The sequence below is a fragment of the Bombyx mori genome, chromosome 5 (assembly GCF_030269925.1).
Source record: "Bombyx mori chromosome 5, ASM3026992v2".
Classification (NCBI taxonomy): Eukaryota; Metazoa; Arthropoda; class Insecta; order Lepidoptera; family Bombycidae; genus Bombyx; species Bombyx mori.
In genome coordinates, this window is record NC_085111.1 from 13,483,086 (window position 1) to 13,509,069 (window position 25,984).

The 25,984-nt window shown below is 36.4% G+C and overlaps 1 protein-coding gene across 1 annotated transcript; it reads right to left on the reverse strand.

Moving 5' to 3' along the window:
- Positions 1 to 442: 442 nt before the first annotated feature.
- Positions 443 to 24,704, reverse strand: LOC101742898 (ubiquitin-protein ligase E3C). The gene is made up of 21 exons (XM_004930018.5): positions 24,506 to 24,704; positions 24,275 to 24,424; positions 23,986 to 24,189; positions 23,717 to 23,836; positions 22,770 to 22,896; positions 22,345 to 22,498; positions 21,618 to 21,841; positions 20,730 to 21,111; positions 19,858 to 20,126; positions 18,750 to 18,970; positions 12,055 to 12,232; positions 11,329 to 11,443; positions 10,619 to 10,737; positions 9,694 to 9,805; positions 9,464 to 9,596; positions 8,521 to 8,733; positions 7,758 to 7,852; positions 7,044 to 7,204; positions 6,390 to 6,520; positions 4,342 to 4,511; positions 443 to 2,702 (listed from the first exon to the last, which is right to left on the reverse strand). Exons 2-20 carry the CDS (start codon positions 24,398 to 24,400, stop codon positions 4,344 to 4,346), a joined length of 3,252 nt encoding a protein of 1,083 aa, XP_004930075.1. The 5' UTR covers positions 24,401 to 24,424; positions 24,506 to 24,704; the 3' UTR covers positions 443 to 2,702; positions 4,342 to 4,343.
- Between the last annotated feature and the right edge of the window lie 1,280 nt (positions 24,705 to 25,984).

Sequence of the window (25,984 nt, forward strand, 5' to 3'; positions counted from 1 at the left end):
TTATCCCTCTTTCGACTTCAAGGACAGAGATCATTCATCATTATCCTGCCCTTCTCCCAGTCACCAGGGGTCGGCGCAACATGTTTTCTCCTTCCATACTCTTCTATCATATACAATTTCTTCGGTCACTCCCCTCTTACCCATATCGTCTTTCACGCAATCCATCCATTTCTTCTTAGGTCTACCTCTTCCTCTATATCCTTCCACATTCATAGTTAACATTTTCTTACCAACCTCATTTTCATCTCGTCTCATCACATGTCCATACCATCCCAAACGCGCACTTCTCAGTTTCTCTGTCACAGGTGCCACTTTCAGACTTCCTTTAACAAGGACAGGATATCCTTCCTCTTCAAGGACAGAGATATCTATAATATTTTTATAACTTTTTCATCTCACCTGTTATTTAGCTCTTCAACGCTACAATATTCAAATGAAACACTTTCAGTTCATCATAGACTTTATTACGTAGGTACTAAAATATAGGGTATAAAATCCCGAATTTGACACATCTGAACATCAGCGCTAACGGGGCTTCAAATCGAATAAATTATTAATTCACCCAGTCGCAACTAGTTTCAAGTCGATTCAAAAACACAATTCACTAAGAACATTAACTATTTCTTTTTAACAGAACCTCCGTAGACCTAACTTTTTTACATAATGATAAATTCGATATTTTATTTACAACTATTAAAAATACAATACATTGCACTAACATCAGAATTAGGGAACAGATATCTACTACGATTAACGCCTACCGTAATATCGATACCGAAATTAAATCATCTAAAATTAACAAAACATTTTATCCCTCACAATAACTCTCAATATGTTCTTAATATTCATAGGGGGGGGCAGACAAATTATTTACAAAACTTAAAAATACATTTCGACAGCTGACAAGTTAAATCATACAAATTACTAAAACTGAATTCAAGTTTCTCAATCTAACACTGTAACTTAGCTTATACGTGTGATTCTAAGATCATTATAAAAAACAGTAATAAATACGTATCGACGCTTGAAAGGCAAACGTGACTAAGCGACAATGCGTGAACTTTACAGTAGACTATTATAATTTAAAGTTGTAATACCTGAAAAAAATTATATTTTAACGAATCTAGATGTAGGATTGAAATGATTTTAATAGACCCAGAAATATTTTTTTTTTGCGATTCGAATATGGTTATTGCCTATCATTTATGTACAAAGCAGTTATTGTCGCTTAGTCACGTTTGCCTTTCAAGCGTCAGTATGTATGAAGACAAATCTAATTTAAATTTAAACAAACATTTTAGTGGTCCATATCTTCATAAGGCTATACGGAAACGAGCAAGCTAGAGACTGTTCACATCTTATAGCGGGGATTATTGCACGTTGTGAGTTATGACGTCACCGCCATTCGTGTGCGGGCGTGCGAGAGAGATAGCTAGATGCTCGCATTGCGCACACTTCCATGAAACTTATAGCCAACTTTAAAATATTATTATAATTACTATGCATGAATAATGTACAAAAAGATTCACAATATTATGGTGAATTTTTATTATATTGGAAGACGGACATACGCAATTATGACTCATTTATACATCTAGAGATAAGTAAAAGTGAAAAACAGTTGAGTTACTTCTCCTCTGCTCGTTAATAGATTTTCTTGGATAGTAGCAAATAGGAAATTGTTGCTCGTAAAGTTTTAGGAAACATGTCACTAATAAAACAAAAGAGAAAAATGTAATACATAAAATGAAACGAAGGGTAGGTTTACGGTGCGCGCGGTTTTTGATACATTTAACACACACATATAACAAAGCGAAAAATGTGAACTGAAGTCAGATTTTGATGGTATAATTAATGTTTAGAAAAATAAAAAACTACCCACATTTTTTAATTAGTATTTTTCTTGTGTTTCTCAATTTTAAACTATTATTATGACAAAAAGATATTATTTATCATCGAAAAGAGGAAATAAAAGTTTGAAAAACATAGCATTAGTGAGGAAAGTTATTTTTATTACATAACATTGCCCTCTAAGAAAACACAACCACTTTTTTTCTTCATAAGTAACACCTCGAGATGTGTTACTTAGTGATTTTTGTCAAATTTCTAGCACTGGACGAATACTAGTTATGTTAAAACATTGCCAACAAACTATCATCTGTGATAAACGAAGAGGTAACATAACAAAAAGTCGTCCAGTTTAGAATCTGCGATCTCTCGTGTTTAGTGTGCATACAGGGTGTATAAAGATAGTACAAAAACTTTTCTTAGTACTATCGCGTCTAAAACAACTTCCTCTGTTTTCATTTTCTGTAACGGCACACACCCTGTATATAAACAGATTTGCAAACTTAGCAAGTTCCAGTTTCAAGTACAGCGTTAGAATATTAAAATTCTTCAGCCCGTCTATCCATTGCCAAACATTGCCAAACAAAACCAAAACTAATCATTCGAAGATCTGTTACCTAGTTTCTTGTGTACAATAGTAATTTACTAAATAAACTTGTATACAACACGTAAAGATATCCATTAGATTTTCACTCGTTCATAAAAATGAAGGGAATCACCGCGGTCAATAATATACACAATATCACATCGAGGTACATTTCGTATTGTTAATTAGTGAAAAAAAAAACTGTCAACTTCATTTACAAGTTTAATGCACTAAATAAATAGGTATTGTTCCAACGCCGGTATTGTATCTGCAAACGGAAAATTTACATTTTTATTACATTTGCTACTAAACAGATTGATAGGTCCATTTCTCTTTGGTTGATTTACACTAAATTTATTAAAATTCTTGCATTAAGTGAAAATATTAATAAAATGTCTATAAAGTTCCAGTTTCAATTGGGATATACCATAATTTAATGATGTGCTTGTCTAATACAACGACCCAATTCTGAGATCGATCGATCTGTTTCTTGTTCCTAAGGGATATTCGAGCTAAGTCTGAATTAACAAGAGAACTCTTAAAACCGAAATGTCAGTGTCATTAAAGACAGCTGTCAACAAACAGCGACATCTGTATAACAAATAAGGAACTAAGAAATTTGTCAATCTAGACTCTTAGAGAGACGAGTGCACGGCCCATTACCGTGGTCCATGGACATCAGTAACGCCAAGCTGCTGCCTACCTCTAAACCAGCGTGTCTAAATGTTGGCATTACTGGGAAATAATTAAATATTATTTAATTTACTCTACCTACTACTATTAGTTCGTAGTATCATCATCATCATCATCATCAACAGCCCATAGTCGTCCACTGCTGGACATAGGCCTCTCCCAATCTACACCACTGAGTATATATGAGTTCGTAGTATAGTAGTAGTATATTAATCTTAAATTAAAAGTGTAACTAATTGAGCCTTCGATTCTTATATCGAGTTCTGATAGTAAGGAGGTTCGTGAGCCCGTCTGGATCAGCACCACAATTCTGCTTATCAGCGAAGCGAAGTGACCGCGTAGTTTCAAAGATGGCTTTTATTTTAATACAACTTTTCACGCAAAAAAAAAATGTACGCTTTCTCTGACAAAACTAGTCGGCGACGATACCCAAACGAGGGGGACACGCGGCAGCGGAGTGCGGGGAGACCCAGAAAAAAAAAGCCAGACAGACGCGAACAGACGCGTGCGCAACACCAACAACATAAGCAATAAGCCGCAGACTTAATGTGAATAGAATACATAATATAAAATTGTAAAAAGCAGTACGTAATAAACATCATCATCATCATCATGCTTTCCTATTACCCTCTGCTGGGGTGTAGGGCTCGAATCAAATTTTTCCATTTGTATCGGTCTTGGGCAGTCTGTTCTAGCTCCTCCCACGTCATGCCCAAGACCCCTAGCTCCTGCTCCACCGAGCGACGCCAAGTTGTTCTGGGGCGGCCTCTCTTCCTTTTACCAGACACTTTCCAGGTCAGTGCTCTCTTTGATAGGTGTGTATCGGGCTTTCTCAGAGTATAACCAATCCAATGCCACTTCCGCGTAAGGATCTCCTTCTCCATTGGTGTCTGCTTAGTGATCCTCCACAGCTCTTTGTTAGTGATCTTCTCAGGCCAAAAGATTTTCAAAATCTGACGCAGGCACCTATTCACAAACACTTGAAGTTTTTTGATCAAGTCCTTGCGAACAAACCAAGTTTCGCTCCCATACAGCAATACAGACTTTACATTTGAGTTGAAGATCCTCACCTTTGTTCGTCTTGTTAAGGTTGAGGAACTCCACACTGGCCTAAGTTGACTGAACGTACGTAACGTACGTACGTACGTAATAAAAGTATAAAAAAATATAAATTTATAATTTTGTTCAATTCCTGGACAATTATGGATACCCACTTTTAGCTGAGCTCGAATCCGGCCCCGGCCTGTATCGCGTACAGTAACTTCTCCGCGAGCTGCTCCTCGCTGTGGAACTCCGGCAGCTTCAGCAGGTTCATGCAGGTCGACGACGACGGGAGTCGATCCGACGCACCCGCAGACTGTATGCAGAACGGGGGCTGCAGGTCCTATGAGATGCAACCACATTAGCACTTAAGACCTTGACTATAGTAGAATTATTTTGTCTGTGCAGTTTGGGTCATAAAACATAGCCCGGCTACGGCGGTGAGCATGTTGCGCGGGCGCAACGCCATTATCTATAAAAACAAATGAGTCATCGAAGGTAGGTAGGTACACGAAGGCGGGGTTGTATACGAAGGGTGGTGAGACATTGATATGTTATGAGTCATTTGTACTTACCTGCAAATTATAGTACATTATGTCGAAGAGAAATGTGTTTTTATGCATTCGTTCTCTGAATTTCTTTAGAGGCTACTCCTTTGTTTTGTATCAAAACGGCAGAATTTATTCAAAATAATATTGACACGTGTTGTTATCAACAATGTGTTAACAATTTTCACTGAAATAAGAATAGATCCCGAAAAGTTACAAATTTCTGCCGTCCTCGTTAACTTGCTGCGGCGATATGTGGTGTAAGTGTTCGATTAGTGATTTTTTCTTTCATTTTTATCACTAACCCACAAAATGACAAAACTAAATACATTATCGATAACGCATATCGACAACAATAATGCGCGTCACTATGCCCGTCCATAAAGCTCGTGAGTGGGAGAGAGAGCGAAACACTCGCTTCACCGCTCCGATTTTTTATGACCCAAACTGCACGGACAAAATAATTTTACTATAGTCAAGGCGCATAGTAGTAGTAGCTGGACTTTTTGGCGGGAACACGAGCAGTGAAGTTGTGTGATTTGTTTTATTTTGTCTATTTAGTGTTTCTTCAGGTTTAAATGTGTAATAACGGTGGTTTATTAACTGTTTAATATCTGTGAAAGTGCTCAAATGTGGGAAAATGAAACAAAGCTGCTGGACGTAACTTCTCGGGTTCCTCCAAAAAGTCCACTGAAAAAATCTCAGTAAATGACCACCATTTTACTGCGATTATATTTCATCCCATATCATCTCAATTCATTAAATTTCATCCCAGTTGATTAATGTCTCAAATTAATCATCTTCATTTCATTTCACTCCATATTATCATTTTTCATACTTAAAGGTCTTAGTTACCAGGTCATAAAATCTCTTAAAAAAAAGTAGTAGTAGCTTTATTTTTCCAAATGGAAAGGCCAAGGTATCATACCATACAGCCTAATCTTTTATATACATATTTATTTTATTTTATGAAATATGATAATATGAAATGAAATGAGATGAGATGATATAATATGGGATATTTTTATGGAAAATGATAATATGAAGTGAAATGAAGATGATTAATTTGAGACATTAATCAGCTGGGATGAAATTAAATGAAATGAGATGAGATGATATGGGATGAAATATAATCTCAGTAAAATGGTGGTCATTTACTGAGATTTTTTCAGTGGACTTTTTGGAGGATCCCGAGAAGCGGGAATTACGTCCAGCGGCTTTGTTTCATTTTCCCATATTTGTGCACTGTCACAGATATTAAGCAGTTAATAAACCACCGTTATTACAGATTTAAACCTGAAGAAACACTAAATAGACCAAATAAAACAAATCACACAACTTCACTCCTCGCGTTCCCGCCAAAAAGTACTCAAGGCGCATATATAATCAAATTTTTGAAATCCGAGAAACAAGTATTGCCACCTCATTGACAAATATTTGCCGTTTTTTTTTGTTACCAGAAATACAAAAGCTAAGCTATAAAGTATTTTTTGTTAGTTCACTAAATGCGACACAGCGTCATCACGGAAGAAATGTAAATTCTAGATGAAGTGTAAAGATAGGTGTACATTAGCAACCGACTGTCTATCAGCTCACATTGCGTTCAATTTTATGAATTTATGTCGATGTGTATGATGCTCTTTATACGACCTGTCAATCAATACATTACTCACCTTAAAACCCAACAAGGGAGGCCGCGAACAGCTCGTGACGAATTTCAGCAGCTGTCGTCTCTGGTCATCCGTGAGGTTCTCGACCACCTTCCAGAAGCACTGCACGGTGGGATGCGAATCCGAAAAGCCTCCTGTTCAATAAATGACATATATTAATTTACACGTACGAAAATCAATGAAAATATAGTTCATAATTTGACAGATTTTTTCGACGATTCCTATCTGTTTCAAATTCCGCTACTCATGTTCAGACATTAGGTCGAATTCTCTATTGTACAGTCGTTTTTACTGGTGGTAGGACGTCTTGTGAGTCCGTACGGGTAGGTACCACCACCTCGCCTATTTTTGCCGTGAAGAAATAATGCTTTTCGGCTTTTCGGTTTTACGTTGTAGATGTCTATGAGCTCTAGTAACCACTTAACACCACATGAGCTGTGAGCTCGTCCACCCATTTAAACAATAAAAAAAAAAAAAGTATACGAGCTGGATCTCGTCAAATTGGAACTTTTTTTTTTATTATATACAAACTACTCCAATACTGCCAACATAAACTTTAGTCGTGCTCGAGCGCCATCTGTCGCACACGGATAGCACTACGTCCACCGTCAACAACGCGCCAGCTCCATCTCGCGGCGAGGGACACAAGCGTCGTACCGGAGTAGAGCGTGTGTTGTCGGAGGTCGCGCACGTCGATGGGCACCTCGGCGCCCGACACCAGCAGCTGCAGCTCCCGGCACGAGAACATCCGCAGCCAGTCCGCGTTCACGACCGACGCCAGCCCGCGCTTGAACGCGATGCACTGAGACCTTATTTGTCTGTTAACAATACACTTTGTATTCAATTCGTGCATCTTAAGCTATGACTTTCAATTTCAATCTAAGTTTCCTACATAGATTTAAAACGGCTGTCTCTTTCTTCTCAACATTCTCTCTGTGTTTATTTTCTTCCTTCTGTCGTGAGCCATTATAGTAGGCCCTGATCAAAAATTAAAATGTTCAACTCGAACATTAATGAATATAGTTACGTCCTGTTCATAAGTACGGTGCTTTACAAAACATAAAACTAAAAAAGATATAGATAGACATAAATCAGAGGTCAAAAAGCTATTTCCTTAAAATGTTGTTCTAGTAATTTAAATAAAATCTTTAAAAAACATTCAATGAATTTTAAGGTTTCAATTTAGTAGGATAATAGTCAAAATAGTAGTCTCTAAGCGATTTTTTTTTAATAAGTTTTCATTAAATGTTGTTGAAAGAAGAGACCATAAGCTGCACGTGAAGGCCGCATGAATACAATACATGCAACAAACGATCAGACTTAATGTATTCAGATATTGTGACACAAAGTATCTAGTATGACAGTTCGTACCTGTTCAATTTATAATCGGCGACTAGATGAATATATTCTATCCTATTTTCAGCGGTCACTGGAATGTTGGCACCGCCGGGTTTCAGTTCATCTATCTGTGAAATTAAAATATATTTAAATAAAAAAACCTCAATTTTTTTAGGTTTAATATTTTAAGTTTTTTAGTTTAATATTTTAATATTTTAAGGTTTAAGTTTTTGACATCACTGTTATGCCAATTTGTGGCCTAATAATGATAGGTCTTCCATGAAAATTTTAGATTCTTAAGGCACTAAACCTTGGCCATAAAACTTGTATTCCATAAACTTACATATTTCAAGATTGTTGGTAACAAAAATTTGCTTGTTCTATGATGTTTAGTAAAACTTTAATATCCCAACCAAATGATGACAGTATAGGATTTGTTTCAAAATTCGCAACAAAATTCGTGACGGCAGCTTAAAATAAATAAAATAGAGAAATAATTGTGGACCAATGACACACTCATTCTGAATCCAATGTAGAATTTCATGTTCATGGAAAGCTGACAATAAGTTAAAATATTTACATTTATAAACTCGTTTGTCACACGAATATTCGTCCGATTTGAGAATCAAACCAACGACTCGGCCCAACAGTCATGAGCGTTAATTACCGCGCCGTTAAATCAATCAACTTCCACCGTTTTGCTAATTTCTTTTTTCGTTTACACGAACATTTTCAAAAGTTTATTTAAAAATGAAGGATTATTATAAAACATAATTATTACTACAAACTGACGTACCCTTTGCTCGCCCAGTTCATCGCTGAGTATCGTGAAGTCGAGTCCCAGCTCCGGAACGTCTTGCCTTCGATGAGACTTCAGCATCAATAGCCCCCGGTACAAGCCTGGATCCAAAGAGGCCAAGGCGTGAACGTCCGGCTCCCGAGACGAGCACAGCTTGGCGAGGAAAAACTCCGCTAGTGGAAGTTCTACCAGTAAATTTTCGTACAGTGCCTATAAAATGCAATCAGAACCGTGACAACATATTTTGAAGTTATACTTACTGGTGGTTAGGACCTTATGTGAGTCCGCGCGGGTATGTACCACCGCCCTGGCTATTTCTGCCGTGAAGTAGTAATGCGTTTCGGTCTAAAGGGTAGGGCAGCCGTTGTAACTATACTGAGATCTTAGAACTTATATCTGAAGGTGGGTGGCGCATTTACGTTGTAGATGTCTATGGGCTCCAGTAACCACTTAACACCAGGTGGGCTGTGACTCGTCCACCCATCAGAGCAATAAAAAAAAATTACGGGATATAGACGATATCGCAGTAAATTTATGATAAATTAACTAACAACATAAATAACAATATTAATTTCAAAGCTCGTAAGCCAGGCAATGAATGCGTACAAATATTGGGGTCAACAACCGCAATAGCACTGTTCATAGCAAAATTTACGATTAGGAATGTGAAGTTCTTTCGGTAGGCAGCGGCTTGGCTCTGCCCCTGGCATTGCTGAAGTCCACGGGCGAAGGTAACCACTCACCATCAGGTGGGCCGTATGCTCGTCTGCCTTATAAGGGCAATAAAAAAAATTGGAAAAAGTTGTACAAAGTATCTAAGTAACAAAACAAATTTGAAAACCAGTAACAATATTATTGAAACCTAATATGTTTTTAATTACTTTCATTATTATGTGCACATGTTTTCCTTCATAAATTTCGAGTAATATATAAGGGTTACCTTTCCAAGCATCCTGCCGACGAAGTAATAGTGCATGGGAAAATCATCGTACAACAAGTTAACGCCAGGATTCGGGTACAGCATATTATCTTTCGTTAAACGAAACAACCCTCTGTTTGGATCAAACGCTGATCTGCAACCAATAAAATAATTCAACAAAAATATTTTAATACCGCTTTAATTGTCCAGAGGAGTCTTTCATATACATCTTTTAAAAAAAAAGAACTCACTTAAGTAATTCGGATATGAATTCTCGGAATAGGCCTCCACCGTCGACGCCAGCCTCTTCGGCGCCGGCTTGATTGATCAGTTGTACTCGTAACTTTAATTTCATATTTGGTTCTGCAAGGATATCATTAGTAGATTTAAGTAAAGGCGTATCTACCCCGTGTAGCGTCTGTGTGTTTGAAGGGTGGGGCAGCCGTTGTATCTATACTGAGACCTTAGAATTTATATCTCAAGGTGGGTGGCGCGTTTACGTTGTAGATGTTTTTGGGCTCCAGTAACCGCTTAATATCAGGTGGGCTGTGAGCTCGTCCACCCATCTAAGTAATAAAAAAAATCACCCTAGCGCCCTCTAGTAATCGCGGGGTCAAAATTCAATAGGCATAAATGTAATGGGTTCATTGAAGCTGAGGTCGGCGCTCTCTTTAACATAGGCAAAACCGCCGCTGGATGTAAGACAAATGCTTCCGAAACGTCTGGCGGCGTTTTGAGGAGGTCATTCGAAGCGATGCGATGCGATGCGACGGCTTTGCTTCACGAACGCGTGAGTCACCTTTAACTATCATAGCTTATATTTCGTACAAATATATGAAGATAGCTCTTTAAAGCGTGCATTTGTATGCGCGCTTCTATCTACTGAAATGTAATATCTACTGTATTTTTCGTTTCGCATTCGCGTCAAAGTCCTTTGAGTGGGCACAGAAGGTCGTATTGAGTTTTCAGTACAAAACGCTTTTAAAGGGATTCGAGGGTAGTTTCTAATATTTTTTCGCAGATTATTGTAAGCAAGTAATTTATTCAGTAAAGTGATTCAGCAGAGAGGAAATGCATTTTGACTTTTGGAAATGAGAAACCTCCCATCGTTCTGGCTCCCTAGAGTCTCAAAGTCTAAGACTTTGAGGGCTAAAGTAAAAATAAACTAAAGCTTACCATTATCGGGACTGAGTTTGTCGAAAGCGTCTTCATACAAATGCGTGCGTCGGACGCTAATGTTTATAAACGGACCTTCACTGAAATTAGTCATCTCATACCAATTGTCGTGTTTTTCTCTGCAAAAAAACCGAAAATTCATCATGGTCAAAATCGCGTTTAGTTAACTCCGATATTTTCTATTAAAATCATCGATTATACAAATTTTATGAGATTCACAACATTGCTGATGTCTTTACTCAGTGTAAGCTCGCCTTTACTACTTGTTCCTGCATCTAAATAATCGTCTGTTTTGTGTGAAGTGTAAAAAGACCGCGATGCAATTGGCACTTGTCATCACATAGGTATCTATAGGCTCCGATAGCCCCGTAACAAAAGTTCGTCAGCTTTATTCGACAATGACCATTTATATCTTATGTTTCATTAATTTAATTATCTTTTTTTTTCAACAGTTACTATATAATATAAAAGAGAAATTTGTAGATAACCGTATTTGCCTATTTTATTTATTCATGCAGAAATAAATAAATAGATATATACTAGAACAATGAACCTAAAACTAAAAACCTTAAAAATATATATATATATATATATAATAACTAAAATATATTATTAAAAGGAGTCTATTTTTTCTATATGCCTATTTATATATATGGAGTATATTATACTCACATTACTTTAATTCTTCGGTAAAAAATGTAACAACTTACTTTGCGAGTAGCGCTTGGAATATCAGGACTCGCGTTGAGAACGGCACCACGAATGGTATTTCTTTGAGTATCGTGACTGTTCTCAGCTCCTTGATTGTCAGCGGCGGGCCCTCTTCTGCAAATCAATTTGTATTAGCTTTTTTTTTCCTACCTAGCTGAGAGCTTTGAGATGCTATTTCAGCGTAACCTTAACTAGTAGGTGAGCTCACGGGGCTCAGGCCTGACGACGTTGCTAACACGAACCCTAGCAAGAGCCGTGCTTCGCAGAATCTACCACCGGATCGATCGCAGTGGAAACGCGACCCACTGAGAAGATCCGGCGAAAAACTCAGTGGGCTGTTAATTTGAGGGTTAATTTACTCGTCGAGCCCTTCGTCGCAAGCGACGGGTTCGACGAGAACGATGACCGGTGCCTGAGGCATAAACGACGGTTAAGCACCGGACTTCAGCGTTCGGAGCTGCTATGTCGTTTAACCCTTTGAATGCCATGTAGGTAACCGGGGCTTTACGTGGCGCACCGGAGGAATATGCGTCGCAATATCTAGTAGACTCTAGTAAAGATGAATCCGAATATATTGAGAATGTAACAATTTCTAAGAGACCACGTAGAGCACCGGTGACCTACATGGCCGTCAAAGGGTTAATAACCCGAACTGCAAAAGCCACACAGCGTATCGTGAAGCATCTGTAAAGCCCCGTCTCCGAGGCCGGCAAGTGTTATGTTACCTTGCGAGAGGTTCAGCTGCCGCAGATGCGTGGGGAAGGGTCGCGAGTGCACAGCGTGCGTGACGAGCGCGGCCCCGCCCCCCTCGGGGATGGCGCCCTCCACCGGCCACGCCGCGCTGCCGCAGAACTGCAGCCGCGAGTCGCGCACGTACAGCGCACGCAGCAGGTGCGTGCACACCTGACACCATGAAGTCAAGTATTTAGCCACTTCCCCCTTAGGACTTTCATAGAGAGAACCGCTATAGACCACGCCACAGGAAGACACAATCTATTCAAAACTGAATCACTTTGGATTTCTATTGCAAACGAGGCTATGGTTGTCTAAATTCTGGCGTCATGAACTCAGTACATCTAACTAAATAAAATATAGGAAATGTTGTAAATGTAAAACTTTTTTGATTTGATTTGATTTGATTGATTTGATTTATAGTCCGGTCTATTTAAGCCTAAAATCAGGAGGAAGGTTACATAAATTCCCATAAAGCTGAATATTGGCATAGTTGTTCAAAACATCATTATAAAGAAAATCTCAAAAGTCCTCATCGTTCCGAGGTGTGCTAAAAATTTGGCACGGGGTCAAAGGTCAAAAAAATGAGTTTTTTTGCGATTTTTAGCGAAACGGTGAGTTTTTTCGCAAAATTACCCCAGTACAAAATTGTAGATCACGAAATTCTCTACAAAAAATATATTAATAATTTTTTTCCTAAAAGCCACCATTTTGGAGATATAACGTTCCGAAAAGTTGGATCAGTCGTAATCCCTCTATTTTGCACACGTACGCCATATATGAAAGTCACTAAAGGTGTAATAGAACTAAAATAAGTTCGCTATTATTTATTGTAACTTGCTTATGTAAAATATAAGTTAAACTACGAGAATCTCAGGTATAATGAAACCCCGTTCCTAAATTTGTACGTCAGTATAACCTTGGGATAACATCTGTCTTTTATTCTATTGTCCGCGTGGCTAGGGTCGTATACCTGCTTTATGTTGGCATGCCCAATATATGAAATACATACCGTTAGTCTTGAGCGCCACTGCGTAGGGAAAACATGTGCTTATCTTAACCTATCTTTTAACCTATTTTGTGCGTTTTAGATTTTTATAAGAAAAATGTCAGAATATTGTTTTATTTGTACTCATCTTTTAACTGAAAGTGAAACTGTAACTGTTGATCGTGGTATGAAGACACTGATTAATGCAAGTGCTGAAAGAGATGATGGATACTCGGAATTTCTTAAAAAACAAAAATCTGTGACAATACATAGCAACTGTCGTAAAATTTATACGCGGAAGTGTTCTATTGCTGCTGCCATCAAAAGAAAACGCGAAGAACAAGAAGCTAACACATCTACAGGATCTACAGTAAGTAGTCCTCCTCGTACTAGATCCCGTTCAAGTGATTCAGCTTTTTGTTTTAAAAAACTATGTTTATTTTGTGGCAATAAATTGAATGAAGAGTTGCAGAGAAAAAAATCCTTAGATCGTCGCAGTAAAATTTGTCAAGTAAGTACACTCCAATTCAAACATTCAATTTTGGAAGTAGCACGAACTCGTTCCGATGCTATATCGAAAGCTGTTGTTGCTCGAATCGAATTTGACTATGATTTAGTTGCTGCTGAAGCAAAGTATCACCAAGAATGTTATACTTCTTTTTTGAAACCGACTACTGGTGGTACAGTTGGTCGTCCTAAAGATGAAGCAACAGATCTGGCAATGCAGGAAATATTTACATACATTGAGAGTAGCAATGACTGTCAGTTTACTTTGGCTGAGTTAAAAGATGTTAGCAAAATTTTAACTTTAGATAACAGGACTATTAAGCTGCGACTTAAACTGAAATATGGCGATAAAATTATTATCACTGAAAAACCGGGAGCGTTAACATTTGTATGTTTGATAAACAGTCACCATGAAATTTTAAATCAATCTTGGTCCGAAAATAAAAAAATTAATAAACAAGAAGAACGATTAAAAACTCTAGAAGCAGCAGCATCTATTATTCGAGAAGATATTCAATCCTCGGTATTTGATAATTCCTACTACCCTCCACCAGGTCGAATGTTTGAAGATTTAAATAATGACATCCCACAGTCACTGACATTTTTTTTGGAGCAAATGATCTTAAAAAATAAACGATCAAATTTCGATCATTTAAAACTAGTATGCACCAATATTTGTCATAGTATCATGACTGCTATTCGACCAAGATCGTTCAAGTCCAAATTACAGTTAGGTCTTTCAGTTTTTTTTCATCGGAGGTTCGGGTCTAAGCGTCTTATACAAATTTTGTCGTCTTTTGGTTTGTGTGCTTCTTATAATGATACATTGATGTACGAGTCAGCAGCAGTTTTTCATCCTCTTCCTCATGTCCTACCACCTGAAAGTGGCACACTTATTCAATACGTTGCAGATAATGCTGATATAAATGTTAATACGCTAGATGGTAACAATTCACTCCACATAATGGGTATAATTCAAATTGTAACTCCAAAGCACTCTGTTTTACTAGAAGAACCTATGCAACGAATAAAAGAAGTTCTTTCAGCAAAACACTTCAAAGCAAAAGCTCATGTGCCAATACAGATCTATCAGAATAGTGATGTAGTTGGTTACAGTAAAATATATGTCCAAGATTTTGGATATGGAACTGAAACAGTATCTTTTCATAAAAATTCTGATGTAGTATGGTTTTATGGAAAGTGGAAAAATACATCATTACCTGGTTGGAACGGTTTTATTGAGCGCTTAACAAATTACCATACAAATTATTCAAAATCTCAGATTACATTTTTACCATTCATCCATCAACCAGCTAGTAACTATAATACTGTCTATACGACTTTACTTTGTGCATTAGAGAACGCGAAACGTTACGGCCACACTGTATGCATCGTGACTTTCGACCAACCCTTGTATGCGAAAGCTCGAGAAATTGTATCAGCCGCACCTGACGGCTCTGAAGTATCGAAGATTATTGTCAGACTTGGAGGATTTCATCTACTCATGTCTTATCTCGGAGCAATTGGTTATATTATGCAAGGTAGCGGGATAAAAGAAGTACTCTCAGAAATCTATGCACCAAAGTCATTAGAAAAAATGCTCAATGGTCATGCTTACGCAAGAGCTGTTCGAGCACATACACTACTCCAGCTGGCTTTAGCAATTACAATATTAAAAACAATAGATATTAATGATATCATGGGAGCAGATTTAATCATAAATATTGACCATATATTAGATAGCACTCTTTCATATTCAGATATTGAAAATGATAATGAAGTATCAGGTGCTTTACTTCATAAATTTAATATGAAATTGAAAGATTTTGAGGAACGAGGACCAACAGCGCAACTTTGGATACAATATTTTAATATGGTTTCACTTGCAAAAGAATTTTTGAGAGCTGAGCGTATGGGGGACTGGAAAGCTCATTTAAGTTGTGTAAAAGAAATGTTACCTTATTTCCACTCGTCAGGACATTTTCCATATGCTAAATCTGCACACTTGTATTTACAAGACATGATGCAATTACAGGACTCGATGGATCCTGAAGTTTACGAAAAATTTACCGAAGGATTTTTCACCGTGAGACGCTCAGATAAATTGAGTTGTGGAACTTCTACAGACATGGTTATCGAACAGTCTATGATGAAAGCCATGAAGACAGATGGAGGTATTGCTCGAGGAAGAAGTACAAAACAAAGTGTAATCAGTAAATGGGTTTACAGCATGCATGCAATGAACACAGTTTGTGAGAAATTAGAAGATCTTGCTAATGTTAGGATGGATACGACTGAACAGCATGTTGATGCCAGTGATTCACGTGTAAAAAAAGACGCTAAAGACATACGAATGCTTCTTGAGTGGTTCTCGATTCATGATCCTTTCCCAGAGGTTAACAAAGTCATCTCGATTGCAAGTGGTGTCGTTGGTGATAATACAATTAATTGCTATAAAGCACGTGAACTTGGGCTTATCTCTATTGCTAAAATAACTGGACTGACATTTAAAGATATTAAACTTAAACGCGCTGACAAAGTTGTTCCTCTTTTAGCTATGAGTAGCACCGTAAAAGTTCACGAAGAAAAAGTACCTGTTGACCCAGTGTTATTATTCCAACGTATGAGTGTTACTGCGGCTTTTCAAGATGAAATTGAGAAATATTTCGAGTATGAATTAGCTCCTTATCCGTTAACATTATTTGATGACATTGGAATGCGCAAGACCCAGAAGTCGGCTATTTACGATTGTTTTCAGACTATAAATGTTGATATTGATAACACTAATTCAACGTACATAATTGACGGAGGATTCTTATTACATCGAGTGGTGTGGGATAGCGAGGAAACATTTAACGTTATCTTAGATAAATACGTTCAATATGTACGTCGACATTTTGGTTCCAGAGTTACTGTCGTATTTGACGGATATGATGATTATACGAGAAATATTAAAGCAGCAGAGCAACGCCGTCGAAATGCTGCTTCATCAACTTCTTCTGATATTATATTCGATGAATCAATGACAGTTCCTACCAGTCAACAGAAATTCTTTGCAAATAATCACAATAAATCTAGGTTTATTTCGATGTTGAAAGCAAAATTTACTGCTGAGAATATATCCGTTGAACAAGCTAATGATGATGCTGATGTATTGATTATTGAAACAGCGATAAAGAAATTCAGTGTGACAAATACAACTGTTGTTGTTGGTGAGGATGTTGATTTACTCGTCTTGCTTACTGCTCGAACTCCAACTGAAAAAATTATTTATTTTTTTAAACCCGGAAAAGCCCAAAATCAATCGGAAATATATTCATCAAACAGTTTATCCAATTTTCCTAAATGTCAAAATCATGTATTGTTTCTACACGCAATAACTGGCTGCGATACGACATCTGCTTTTTACAGGAGAGGAAAAACAACAGTTTTCAAAATGTTTGAAAAAAAAGATTTACTACAATGTGCTGAAGTTTTTAAAAATAGTAATTCAACTCAACAACATGTTATCACCAACGGAGTTCAATTTCTTCTTGCTATGTACGGAGCCCCCAAAAAAACCACTTGCTTAGATAAGTTGCGATACACATCTTTCGTGAAAAATACGCGTAATAAAAAACAAGTCAACTTAGCTTCTCTTCCTCCAACCTCAGTAGCTGCTCATCAACATCTGTTTCGGGTATATTACCAAGTTCAAGTGTGGCTTGGTAATCAGCTGGACCCTAAAGACTGGGGTTGGAAGTTGATCGACAATACACTAGAGCCAGTTCAAACTTTACTTCCACCAGCACCTGAGAAACTTCTCAACACAATATTTTGCAACTGCAAGAAAGGGTGTAGTGCAAAATGTGGTTGCAGAAAAGTTGGACTGTTTTGTTCCCTGGCATGCACACACTGTCAAGGCCGATCATGCTCGAATGTTGAGTCACCAACTCTTGAAGATTCGTTTGATACCGATCAGGAATCGCTATTGGGGCAGTTTACGTGTGAAATAGAACAAGAAGAAGAAGAAGAACAAGAGGATGAACAGGAAGAAGAAGGAGAAGAAGATCAAGAAGAAGAAGAAACAGAAATCTTGGACAGTTATGAATCAGACGACTAACTTTTTATTTTAAGTATTTTATTTAATTACACCGCCGTTGTTTTTGCCCACTATAATATATAATATTATTTTGCAATAGTTTTAAAACATATAAAATCTCAGCAGACCCGTGGAATAGGCCTACTGGGGAAACCACGTTAAAAAAAACGCGCTTTGTGTACCTCATAGGTGGCGTGGAAACGTGTGCAAAATAGAGGGATTACGACTGATCCAACTTTTCGGAACGTTATATCTCCAAAATGGTGGCTTTTAGGAAAAAAATTATTGATATATTTTTTGTAGAGAATTTTGTGATCTACAATTTTGTACTGGGGTAATTTTGCGAAAAAACTCACCGTTTCGCTAAAAATCGCAAAAAACTCATTTTTTGACCTTTGACCCCGTGCCAAATTTTTAGCACACCTCGGAACGATGAGGACTTTTGAGATTTTCTTTATAATGATGTTTTGAACAACTATGCCAATATTCAGCTTTATGGGAATTTATGTAAACTTGAATGTGTAAATAGACCGGACTATTAGACCGTACCCAATATCGTATCAATCGATGAACGATAAGAAGATTTGACTAGGTTCAAAATAGGGTAGGGCGTATATCAGCGTGAACGAGTTCATCTACAACAAAGCTATATAGAAGAGTGTGAATCGAGACCCACGGTACAATACGAAAGGAAAAAAGGTCCAAAGTCAAATATAAGAATAAATAATATAAGAAAAATAGAGTGCAAAATAGTAAAAACAATGCGCATGTGCGTGGAGTACGGATTGATAACGGTGAACTATTTTGTGGTTTTTATTTTCTATGTTTTCGACCCCTAGATCAGTGTGCTTTGTGCGAGTTTTTTAACGTTCTCGATAGCGTAAAAGTTAACTCAAATCTGTATGCAATTGGAACAGCGCCCCTAGCGGCAGACGTAGGCAAACGTTCCAATTCCATACAAATTTGCATTAACTTTTACGCTATCGAGAAAAACTCGCACTAACCACACTAGTCGATCAATAAGCGTATCTTTGGTTTAAAATTGTTCAATGTTTCTCGAATCTCAGCTCCTAGCAATATAGAATAGATAATAATTAGAAAATTGAACTTACTTTAAATAGATGTGACCACGCTGGCGTCCTATTCTTGCCAGACATTTCGACGTCAGTGTAACCCACAGCATCTTTGTACAGTCCACAGGCAGTGAGCCTCGACTCAGGGTAGGCCAGTTCTATGAGACCGAGACAGACTTGGCGTAACGTTCTGCAGAGACCGCCAAGTTCCGAGAACTCAAACGCGTGAATCCTGCCACCCCCACCGCCGGCGTTCAACACTATTGAAAAACATCGAATGATGATAAATACTTATCTCTGGATATTTTATTTCGTTGTTATTTTGAGCCACGTTAGTGAAGTCGTACGTGAGTGATACTGTATATATACCGCCGCGCAAAATGTGATACAAGATGGTCGTGTGCTATGCTTAATCGAGTTTTAAATAGGCAGGTTCGTCGACCTATGCCGGGTCAAACATGCTACACTATATGAGATGAGATGTTTTTCGGGAACCTTTTAAACACGTGTAAAAATACTGGTACGCCTGAATCGTAATACGTATTCTAATATTTTAGCCAACAGCAATAAAGAACCAGACGATTTAAATCCTGGACCAAGCTGAATCAAGCGGAACTTCATTGCGCTGAAATATCATTTGGGACAAACTTAAAGGACGAGCTGGTCATAGATTATAGCATAACATTATACTACACAACGATTTACCACAGATGACATAATGCTTCAGATGTGTGACCAATTTGTGGTGAAAAATATTACTAAATGCTATTTAGAAACTTAAGTTCAATAATTCAACTTACACAAAAAATTACATCAAAAGTTAGCTTTAACTGAATTAAGGTCTACTAACAACTTGATATCAGCAAATTGAGAATGATCATTTGATATCAGCAAATTGAGAATGATGATTTGTAGGCAGCGGCTTGGCTCTGCCCCTGGCATTGCTGAAGTCCATGGGCGACGGTAACCACTCACCATCAGGTGGGCCGTATGCTCGTCTGCCTACAAGGGCAATAAAAAAAAAAAAAAAAAAAAAAAAAAAATTTTTACATCGAAAGAGACACAATTTATTATAAAAAACGGTCGTTTGGTTATTTATGTATATATAGATTTTTATAAAGTACAACAAAAGGCATATTAAACTTACCGCTCATTTTCTCATCATCGTCCATATCTTTGCAGAACTCCGTATCGTGTAAGGTTCCGATTAATAGCGAGAACAAGGCGCAGAAGACAGCCAAAGGTGCCAGTAGTCTATGAACACCTATCACAGAAGTTTCGGCACCCATACCGCGGGACAACGCAGACAGGAGAGACGTGGACGAACCACCGAACGAGGAAGCGTGGTTCATATTACTCAACCAGCGCCATAGACCTCGTAAGAATATCGGTTTAAATGCTAGCGTATACAATAACCTAAAAACAATAGCCTATTTCAGGTTTACAAAGAACTAAAGCCAGAAAAAAAGCATATACTTTACTGCGTAGTTTAGTTTAAAAGCTCACAGCTTATGGCTGTCCCACTCTTCAAACCAAAATGGCGGACGCTTTTACGGCAGAAATAGGCAACTCGGTGGACCAACCCAAATGGTCTTATAATACGTCCTACCACCCTCAGTTAACACTTTACCTTCGAAAGCTTTACTGAAACTTCGCAACTAATTTGCTAGTATAAACTTTTTCTTCAATTTAAAACTATTTCATTCATTATTAATTAATTATTATGCTATATGACATTGACATACTATATAATAAAGTTATGCCCTATATAACATATTTAGCATAATAATAGTATACATGTTATTTAAGTAATTATTGTAATCAGATAATTTGTTTTGACATTTAATCACCTGCAAGAATTAAGAAGGGAAACCCTATTCCTATTCTGCGAAGGTTATTTTCGTACAAAATGTTTACGGCCGAATGTGAAAATTGACATTATTCATTGAATATAGACTAAATATGACATGATGCAGATTAACTAGAAATAATATTTTTATGTTTTTCATTAACAATTACCTGTACTTATGCAAAGCCATACGATGACTCAAAAGCAAATTGTGACAGATCTCAGACATGTACTCTAAAAATTCTTCACTTAAATCATTATCTGTTATTTGAGATATGGTGACCATAATGCATCTTTCTGGATCATTCAATAATTCAATACACCGCGTCAGCAGCATCTGTTCACGAATAGAGGTGGGATTCGGTTCGGTTTCGCTGTCACTTTCATCATCTTTGTCCGCTGCAGTTTCTTGACTGTACAGTGAGTCTTCAAATTCGTAGGTGATTTGTTTGTTGCACACATTCTCAGTCAATCTAGCTATTACCTTAAGGTATTCTATTACTATTCTATTGCTTGGCAATCTTGTATTGTCAATATTTTTTATTTCACTTACTGTAAAAAATATTTCATATTTAGCTGTGTTAGGAACGAGCAACTTGGTTAAGTAAATGCAATGGCAGCTGATGTCACATCAAAAATGGAAATATTCCATGTCATAATGTTTGACATTAATATTCTGATCTCTCTAGTGATTATATCTGTTTTAACTGTAGACTTCATGATATACAATACACTCACAAATTTAATATTCATGTCAATGAACTACATATTAGTGCCTTATATAAACAAGTCTATAAACTCTGTGTGGTCTCTTAACATCGAAACAAAATAACTGCTGGCATAAGAGATCGTCGGCATCAACAAGTTTGTACTATAGTCCTGCCAATCGCTAAATAATCATCTGTTCCAGTTTTAATGTAGTCTAAATCCAGTATCTAAGTACTTATCATTAGATAGGCTGTGAAATAATATAGGCAAATTGGCATTTATTGAATTGCTATTTATGCCATGAATTTTTAGTTAGATTTTAAAGCAATAACAATATCATCAATACTTACTAAATTGCTTTGGCTCTAAAACCAAAACCGAATGCAATAACCAAGAATCGTTTATAATCTTTTTACTATGATATTTGTTGTCGTCTTGTAAACACTTTATTAATGCTAAGAATGATAGTTTCTTTGTGGTATCCTGTGCTAGAGATGGTAATATAAACATTTCTACTGGTTCTGGATACGGATTGCACAAAAATGCCGCAGTAAACTCTGTTGTTACTGTATCTCTGAAACAAAATAAATACTTGTCAATATTGAACCCTCGGATTTTAATATAGAGTGCTAAAACCAAAACTGTTCTATGGCAAAGTTTTTACAAATACAATACCTTCCAATAAAGTAAACATACAACTTTTTCCTGTAATCATCATTGTTTTTGCATCTTGTAAAACATAACAAAACAGAAGGTCAAAGGGGAATATTATTTCATTGCTTATCTTCTTTGGCTCTTATGTAAAATACTGTGTAGGTATATAAAAAATATCTTCTGTATAATTACCTTGAAAAGAACTTACTACGAATAAAATTTGCAAAGCTGTATAAGATATAGAGATAATATATATTTATGATTTATGATATGATATATATTTATGTTGCCCTGGAAGATACACAAGCATATGGCTCACCTGATTAGTCATAGTCATGAGGAGTACCAGGGAAACAGCCAAAATGCTACTTATCATTATTTCAGTTAAAATTAATATTATAAAATAAATAATAAGCAACTTACTCATACTGAGGAATGTTCACTCGCAGGATCAGTGACAGAGGGCGCTGAATTAACTCTAAAAGTGCTCCGCTTAATGGGGTGGGTGGGTTTGGTGATGGACCATACATTGGTGGGGTCTTTTCACATATTAATTTACACAGATCCATGAAATAGCCTGAAAAATTATAAAAAAGTACAAGATCAAAGATCATGTTTTTTTTTTAACTTTTACTGAAGTCTTTATTGCTATCATCTTCATCACAATATTTATTGAGTTTTAACAACAAATGAAAGCTGATTATTTTAAGAAAGAAAATTTAGGTAATTTAGTGTCAGAAAACTATGTTAATGAATTATTAATATCTCTTTCTTATAAAACTTGTTGAAACTGTTGAATGTTAATTTGAGTTGTTATGCCAACAATAGCATGATGTGTATAAACATACCTCTTTTAATTAAATACAAGAATGTATTGGCAACAAATCTCAGTGCCTCATCACAGTTCATTGCTGCTTCTACTGTACTAGTGGATGTGAATACTTCAAACATTCTGAGTGGAACTGCTAAAGGCACCTGGAACATTGATTTTTTAAATACCATCTATACTAAGGGTTCCCAAACTTATTTTGTGTACTGCCCACTTTGAGAATAAATTATTTTTTAGTGCCCCCATTTTTTCACCTACTCAAAAACCACTATAGCGAGAGCTCAGTAGGTGTCTAAGAGTCCTCCTAGATGAAGTTACAAATCGCCTCCCAAGCTTCTACACAGTGCCCCCAATTTTTTTTTCTGGGTCCCTTACTGTCCCCCTTTAGGCCTGCAGCGCCCACAAGGGGGCATTATCACTCACTTTGGGAAAGGTTTTTTTTTCCTACCTAAGCTGAGAGGCTATTTCAGCAGTGAGAGGCTATTTCAGCGGATGGGAAAGGCTGATCTATAGCATCTATAGAATTTTTACAAAATTATTTTAACACATTATTGAAGACCAGTTGTGGTTGAGGCTTTTGCTCAGCAAAGGCAGGTTTAGCCACAGTCTCTATATTAAAATTCATAAGGATATGAAAAGGTACACATAGTGACTACAAAAGAGAAAGCCATCAATAGTCAAAAGGCTATTGCTTAACATTGGTAATAAAAACGCTGATTAACAGGCTAGCATTTGAAAATGTGTTAAATCTAAAATGGTTTTTCCGTTCAATTAGTAGACTGTTTCAATATTGTGAAACCCTAATAGCCTCTGATTATAATTGTTTTTACTGAAATTCAGCATTGTATATTGTATTTTAGAGTTCAGAAATATCAGTATAAAATTAACATTTTCAATGTTTTTTTTAATCGTAAAATTTAATTATATCACATTATAATTATATGTTGGGCTAGAATTGTTGCTCACCTCTGTGTTATACTTCAATAGTCGCAAATGTAATGCTAGTAATCTTCTTATCTGTATACTAGAGCCACTGTTGTGGAAGACCTTTTTCCATTGTTTTAACAACAATTGTGATATTGATACCTATATGAAACAAATTTAAGAATGTACAGTAACATCTACAATACTAGTTAATATTCTGATACTAGTTAAGATTCTGAAAGAACAGACTGCTAGTATATTTTGTCAATTTTATAATTTTTTTTAATAAAAATTTAGAACTTCAAACTTACCAATCTAGAAACATCAGCTTTGTCATCATAGAAGAAAAATATTTTTGCTAACAGTGCTGAGATTGTTGTTTGATCTTCTACATTAATTCTAGGAAACATATCATCAAATTGGTCCCTTTCTACTTGTTTACATTTTTTTCTGGTTAAGTAGCTTCTAAAATATGCTTGAATTTTTATAACACTGTTTAAACGTTTTCGGTGTTCCTAAAAATATAGTTGAATGATAATTATATCACCGAATCTACTTTGTACAGGGTGGTGTGGTGAACTATTAGTACAGGTTATTTACCTCTCGTTTTTGTCTTTGTAACTGTGTTTGTTGAATCAAAGAGTCTCTATCGGTCTTTCGTGCCGCGCTTGCACCTGCTAAATTTTGTTGGGGTTTTCGCCTAAAGTCTCCCTCGAATGAATACATGATGTTAAGAAATTTTCATAAATTCTGAAACAAATATACGCCGTGTAAACAACGATCAGCTGAAACTGAGAAGATTCAAATTCATGACAAACACAATTTACCAACCTTAGTTTGCAGGTCAGTCAGTAAATATATTTTGTTTATTGGTGATGAATCGCACATACATAGCAATCACAAAGACCAAATATTTTCATTCAGCAATCTAACAGGCAAATATATAATGCCACTGAATTAGACATTTTGGTAATTTTGTGTTTTGTAATTTCAGAACTCACTTTGTTTGACAGCTGACTGACATTTATCGAATCATCTTTGATTAACATCGATGAAAATTTTAATCGATTCCTTCATTCTTATTTCGCGAGTATAAACGTCCATGATGCAAAAAAAGCTTTATTACTGCTCTGTGCTCTTCAGTATTACTTTAGGTTTAAAGTATTGATGTGTATAAATAATAGTGGCTTACTTATTAATTAGCATTTGTGAAAGTAAAGTACTGTTTGGATAAATGAAACAAAATTGTCGGATCGTATTTTTCAGATTCTCTCAAAAAGTCTCCTGAAAAGTGAAATTTCATCAAAATCTTTTTTAATCTTAAAAAAACTTTATTAAGATCAGATTTATTTAATACCATCATCAATTTGATTTCATAGACCTTTATTTTGATTTCATTTTGCTTGTTACGTTCCATTTTTAGAATAATAACACATATTTTCCAATTAACTCTTTGCATGTTCTCTTTCATAGATAATAATTATCTTTGCCTGTGAACTTTAAAACTATAAACAAGACAAAAATATTTTGTAGTATTTTGTACATAGCATAGATTATACACTGGTACATAGGTAGTTACATACCCAGTGTGACCAGATTTAGCAGAATTCTGCGGTTTTAGCAGAATTCTGCGGTTTTAGCAGAATTAGACCCCCAATTTAAGGTTTAGCAGATTGTGTTGCAGATTTGAAAATAAGGAATTTTTCGCCTGAATCTCATAAAAACTTCACAGAATTGTAGCAGGATTTGACATCTAACTGTGTTTCACATTTATTCATTCGGGTAGTTGCGCTAAAAATATTTGAGGAATTTTACCTTTGTTAAAACAATGTCAGGTTTTTCTTCCAACACTGCCAGCACTCAAGCACATTTTAGGGGAATCCCCGTTAAATGTTTAGCTTTGAAGTTCTGTGTAGTGTTCAATGAACACTGTTTACATATTTCCTAAATAGTCGTCGACCATTGTCTCTCAGTTGTGTAATACTCGTAATTTGCAATTTTTTGATCCACAAAACGGTGTATATAAAGTTGACCAGAACTGTTTCTAAATTTCCTAATTTGGTTAAAGAATCTAACATACAAGCAATTGACTCCGAATATCAGGAGGTTAAATTAGACAAAACAGTGGCCAAACTATTAGAATCTGGAGGGAGTTCTAATCCCACACCTATGAGTTTGAACACAGAAATGTTTTGGGTCACATTAAAATTTCAGGCTGATAGAACTAAGAAGTATCCGCACTTGGTTGATTTTGCAAAGGCCACGATGACTTTGGCTATGTCTAATACAGCTTGTGAGAGCCTATTTTCT

What these genes read in the sequence shown, in the direction of transcription:
- LOC101742898 (XM_004930018.5), bottom strand. Translation starts at nt 24,400, where the DNA reads ATGTATTCATTCGAGGGAGACTTTAGGCGAAAACCCCAACAAAATTTA. An exon ending in GTGAACATTCCTCAGTATGA is followed by an intron (nt 21,842 to 22,344) that starts GTAAGTTGCTTA and finishes ATTTTGTTTCAG; the next exon opens with AGATACAGTAACAACAGAGT. An exon ending in CGATGATGAGAAAATGAGCG is followed by an intron (nt 18,971 to 19,857) that starts GTAAGTTTAATA and finishes GTTTTTCAATAG; the next exon opens with TGTTGAACGCCGGCGGTGGG.